The 6,000-nt window shown below is 41.1% G+C and overlaps 1 protein-coding gene across 1 annotated transcript in view; it reads right to left on the bottom strand.

Annotated features, from left to right (window-relative positions):
* The window catches only part of ank2b (ankyrin 2b, neuronal), an 82,491-nt gene that overhangs the window by 42,069 nt on the left and 34,422 nt on the right, over positions 1-6,000 (bottom strand). The window contains exons 9-16 of the mRNA XM_030780510.1: positions 5,779-5,877; positions 3,913-4,011; positions 3,590-3,787; positions 3,264-3,362; positions 2,980-3,078; positions 2,478-2,576; positions 1,804-2,001; positions 406-504 (exon numbers count right to left, since the gene is read on the bottom strand). Coding sequence (XP_030636370.1) covers positions 406-504; positions 1,804-2,001; positions 2,478-2,576; positions 2,980-3,078; positions 3,264-3,362; positions 3,590-3,787; positions 3,913-4,011; positions 5,779-5,877 — 990 coding nt within the window. The remainder of the gene's footprint in view (positions 1-405; positions 505-1,803; positions 2,002-2,477; positions 2,577-2,979; positions 3,079-3,263; positions 3,363-3,589; positions 3,788-3,912; positions 4,012-5,778; positions 5,878-6,000) is intronic.

Here is a 6,000-nt window from a genome sequence, read left to right as displayed (position 1 = left end):
AGTGCAAGCAGGAAAGCTGTCTGGTTCCTTATTAAAGAAAAAGAAAAAGAAATGAATTACGGTTTCTTTTTTTTTTAATAAGACTTGTTATCTTTAATAAATCTATGCTTACCGGTACTGTTGCAGTCAACATAGCCTCAATATGAAAATATCAATACACTTTTAAAAACATGCCCACTGTTGAACAGAGCACTATTCGATAATAATCCCAAAACTGATATGATTTTTTTTCTTTAATCTTACCAAAACGAATTATGGAAATCTACAAAACAGTAACTTGTCACGGTACAGGTCACACATCAGGATCAAACTGATAATCCAAACATGCAAGTGAATATATTAAACATCTCCTCTGTGTGTTTGTGAGGTCAGTCAGGTCGTGTGTGAGTCAACACTCGGGCTTACCTTCCCAGCGGAGTCAGGAGGAGCCCGTCGCTGTAGGAGGAGTTTTGCCACATCCAGGCTTCCGTACTTTGATGCCACATGCAATGGAGTGAATCCCTTCTGCAGAGGAAAAAAAAAAGATGTATACTTACTTGGTGGAGGAGAAAAGAGAGAAGATGTTCTGTCGTTAAAGAATGTGATGGGTCATTGAGCAGATATCTGTAAATATCGCTACATCTGTGCATGACGAATTAAAGCACATTGGTTGGATGATATATGCTGATGTGTAAGTCATTTTAGAGAAATCAACAAGGACATGTACAGTATTATTCTATCATTATTATTTTAATTATACCTTTAAGTATGTTTAAATATAATGTGCCCTGAAACAGTGTACTTGAATCCCAAATAAAATTGCATGTCACCCTTTCATGTTTTAAAGCTCCCAAAGTATTTCAATCATAAATTACTGTTTAAAACACTAATAGTCCACAAATAGTCTGAAAAAAATATAATGCTCCTTAATTACTTAAAAAAAAATCCATCCAAAACCTACTCCCAGTACAGCTTGCATTGTTATGGTATGTAGAGACTTGCAGACAGCAGAGGGAGCTACTGAGTATCTCTGTCACTAAGACAGGCATGTCTCCCTGCTGTGTCACATGACCAGCAGGTTTCTGGCACAGTCATGGAGGATGGAAAATAGCTCAACAATTCTGCTTGGCCACTGTTAATATCTCATAATAAAACAATGGACTTGTACTCATCCAGTAATAAATAGCGATTCATCTATAAAACATAAATACAAAGGTGATCATTTTTTCCTCTCAAAATAGTATCTCTAACTGGTAATATAATTCAAATACTTATTTCTTGGCTAGTCATATTTATCAGAATTTCTTCAAAAAGACATAACTGTTCTACTTGGTTACAAACCAGTGTTTCTTATGACATGTGCATTTTTAAAGAGAAGTAATGGGATACATTCTCCCTGGAGACAGTGGGGAACTTCCCTATCATAAACAGTTGTATATGGTAATTAAAAGCCTGGGGGAATAACTTGGTTCAAGAGCCTTAGCATAAAAGCAGTGTTAATACTTAAGAGGATACAAAGTGTTCTTCAAATCCACATTATGTACTTGCAGACTGCAATGAACACAGCATACAAATTAAGTGTGTATATGTTTCACTGAACATTTTCTCATTAAAATCAGTTATTTCCATGACACACCGATAGGACAAAACCGTATGCTATTTGTTTATCTGATATCTCACTGTCTCTGTATTCCGCCCAAATCATCAATAAATAAAGACACCTTCTTTAACCAATCCGCTGTGAAAATACTCCTGTAGATAAATAAAACTGATAATATTACTAAATATAAGTAAATAACATAACTGATGTTTGTGACAACTGACCTTAGTTGCGAGCGAGTGAGAGGCTCCAGCCTCCAGCAGGACGGAGGCCACGTCCACCTGGCCCTCGCGGGCGGAGATGTGCAGAGGGGTGTAGCCGCTGGAGGTAGCGGCGTCCGGGTGGGCCATATGCTGCAGCAGAAGCTGAACAATCTCCGTCTTCCCCAGACGAGAGGCGATGTGGAGCGGGGTCTGCTCCTCCTGAACATCAGACACAATGAGAGTGACAGTGAACAGAAAAATCCACTGGCTACTGAAATGATAACAACATCATATCAAGAAACTCATTGAATTTAAGATTAGAAAACCAGCGGCTAAATTTAAATATTTACGGGTAAATTAATAACACCCGCTTGCATCTACAAAATAAGCAGGTATTATCATGATACTTCCCGCTATCATTTCAATATCATTTTAATAATGCCCAGTTTCATAATGCTGGTTCAATAGAGCTATTCAGTATCATGAAACAGATGAAATATCGTGACACTTGATATCGCATTAAGGAATATTGAATTAAGGAATCGATATCAGACTCTTCAGTAAAATGATTCTGGATCGGTGAAAGAACAAGACCAGATAATATTTGGTCTGAAGTGGTTGTAGGGTTTGTCTTGCGAGTTATGGTTTTTTTTTTTTAAGTGAAGTAATACATATGGGTGTATTGTCTGTCTCACCCTGGCCTTTGCGTCCACCATAGCTCCGTTCCTCAGAAGACAGCGCACCACCTCCACCTGTCCAGCACGGGCAGCCATGTGCAGAGCTGTCTCTCCACGCTGTGGACATTAAACAGGCCACTTCAACATACGCACACACCCAGGTGTTTTTTTACGCAATATTATACACAAACATATCTGTGGTTTTGTGTTTCCTCTGGTTCTGTGCCTTTGTGAGGGTAACGATAAAATTAAAAAAAAAAAAAAAAGATTTTGAAATTTCACTGACAATCATTTTTTTTCCCATGTGGGGACAAGCAAAATGTCCCTGCTGGTCAAACTGTCCCTGCCAGTGTGCCAGTGTGGTCAGTAAATATGAATATACAGAATAAACAGCTGGTCCACACAATGCCACAAGAACCTGAATCAAACTCACACATACTCACACACACATACACATACACACACACACACACACACACATGCACACACACAACGAGTGTTACAGCAGTGCAATACTCACGATGTTGCTGACATCAGGGGATGCTCCATTCTGTAACAGGAGGAGGACAATGTTGAGATGGCCCATGAAGGCTGCCACGTGGATTGGTGTCAGGCCAGACTACAGAGAAATAGAGAGGAACAGAGAAAAAGAGAGAGAAAGAAACAGAAAGGGGAAGAGAGAGAATGATTATCATTTTCCTTCAATCTATCCTTTAATTTTTCCATTACTCACTGTATATGTGTGTGTGAGTGTGTGTGTGTGTGTGTGTGTGTGTGTATGTGTGTGTGTGTGTCTAAGTGTACCTCAGTAATAGCCTGGATTGAGGCTCCATACTTGACCAGTAGCTCCATAACTTTCACCCTGTTCTTCTTACAGGCTATATGTAGAGGAGTGAAGCCATTCTGATAGAGAGACACACACAAAAGATATATGATACACACAATACGCTTCTGGGGAATAATAGGGGCAAAAATCACAGCGTATTATACTGTAAGTTAGTTATACTGTATACTGTAAGTTAGACCATTTATTAGGAAGAAAAAGAGAGCGATGATGGAGGGATCAGGTGATGATGGAGGGATTAGATGATAACGAAGGGATTAAACGATAACAGAAGGGGTAGTTGTACCAGTGCACGGGCGTTGGGGTTGGCCCTCTTGTCCAGGAGTAGCTTGGTCACTCTGTAATGGCCACAGTGAGCGGCCACATGGAGGGCGGTCAAATAGTCCAGTGTTACGTCATCCACAGGGGCCTTGTGTTGCAGTAAGTGTTTGACACACTCAACATGGTCGCCTTGAGCAGCCATGTGTAAAGGGGATAGCCCATTCTGTGGAAAGAGAGGAGTCTGATTATACAGTGTTGTGTCGTGTGTGTGTGTGTGTGTGTGTGTGTGTGTGTGCATGTGTGTGTGTGTGCATGTATGTTTTTGCGTGTGTCTGTGTGTGTGTGTACCTTGGTTCTGGCCAACATGGGAGCTCCTCTCTCTAGTAAGAGTTCAACTGCCGTGTCGTGTCCACTCCTCGCTGCACAGTGAAGGGGGGTCAGGCCATCCTGCCAAAATCACACAGAGGACAAAGTCAAAACACACACACACACATAATCAGCTCCCGCCCATTTCAAAGTCGTGTTAGCACCTTGGTCTGGTGACCCCGTGGGATTTGAGAAACCGACACGAAACACGTCAAGCGCCACAGAAGGACACACGCTCACAAAATAACTACAATGACCTTGTCTCCTCATGTCCTCTGCTCACAAGTCCCTTTCCTCACACAAACTGCCCACGGGCATATAAAAATAACCCAGGAATCAGCTTGTGTAACATACTGGAGAGAAAACTGCTATGACCTGCTGTTTTCAGTGAGCAAGCCTGTAGAGTCGGTATTGTGGTGAAGTCTCACCAGTGACTACACACACAGTGTGTATTTTGTTTTTCCAGTGAGTCTTTGCCAGTCAGGACAGATGTTAAATGATTGGTTTGCTTCAGACTGGCTCTCTGAGCTGTATAACTGTGAGAATAAAAGTCTCAGAGTACTTCTGTGAGACAGGAGTACCATCTTCTGTCTGCATTGCAGTAGGCACTTTAGTGCTCCTGATACAAATACTTGGCATTGTGTGTGTGTGTGTGTGTGTGTGTGTGTGTTTATGTGTGTGCGTGCGTGTGTGTGTGTGTGAGCATGTGTGTATATGTACTTGCGTGTACACAAAGCTTATTATTATAATACTCTTATTATAATACATGTGATTAAGAGTAGTGGGCTAACGCTTTGTTCTGTGAGATTTATTCTAACAGGTTCTCCAGTGGCTTTCTCATTGTTTGAACCCTTATACTCAGTGCTGTCATAATGCTTCTCACTCATCTGAATCTAATGAATTTGTAATGAATCTAACTGTAAATGGATCGAGGATCAGACAGATGGATATAGAAACGTGAAATAGAGATAAACACCAGTTACATGGTGAGCTTTTGAACTGTACATCAATAATGGTTAATAATGGTTATCCCTCACACACACACATACACATACACACACACACACACACATACACACACACACACACACACACACACACACACACACACACACACACACACACACACAAACTGACACACTTAATTCACACTCATCCCTTTTGATGTCAAAAAACTGATATACTAAAACACCTCCTCCCACACACACTCCTCTCTCTCTCTCTCTCTCTCTCTCTCTCTCTCTCTCTCTCTCTGCAGTGCGATGCGTCAGAGACTCAGCTCTAGACTGTGTGTCTGGAGGATGGCTGGTACATTAGGTTAGAGAGTCAGCAGGAGACTGCAGTACAGTGCAATGCCAGCTGGGATACCACTGTGACTAAGACATCAGAAAAGGGGATACAGGCGGATGTACACTACTTAGCGTGGGCACATGTAGTAACACAAAGGGTGGTCCGCCATATCGCATCCACGGTTTTATAACTAACCAAAATAATTCAACTACCGGCACATTTTAGGTAATGGGAACGGCTGGGCCAATAAAATCATTTATAGAGAAAGGGGATATTGAAATGATGTTCAATACTGTAATTGTTTTTAATCATGTAGAATTCTTGTGTGCTACTTAATTTCAATAGGAAATGTCATCATTGCTAAAGCTTCAAGTTGACAAGAGCCAAATATTGAGATATCACAGTAACTCATGTGAAATGTTTGAGTCAGATTTATATAAATTGTGTAAAAGCGGAGTGGAATATGGTAATGTTGTGGTAACATAGCCAGACAGTGCTACTACGCCTTTAATGAGGTGGTGTATGAAGTGATGTGGGGAAAGTGTTGTGCTAACTCACCCGTGTTTTGGCGTCAATCTGTGCCCCTCTATCCAGCAGCAGACGAACCATATTAGTATTGCCCCGTTTGGATGCCACATGCAGTGGAGTAATTCCATTCTATATCAGTAACACAGAGAAAAACACACCAAAAACCATATCAGAGTCTGACCGTAGTAAGAATGCCGATGGCCAGTATTTAACTATGGGCAAATCATTCAAAACAATGCACAGAAAAACACA

This window comes from Chanos chanos, chromosome 7 (assembly GCF_902362185.1).
Source record: "Chanos chanos chromosome 7, fChaCha1.1, whole genome shotgun sequence".
NCBI classification, from domain to species: domain Eukaryota; kingdom Metazoa; phylum Chordata; class Actinopteri; order Gonorynchiformes; family Chanidae; genus Chanos; species Chanos chanos.
Note: the sequence above shows the minus strand (reverse complement) of the source record. Positions and strands in the feature narration are given on the sequence as shown.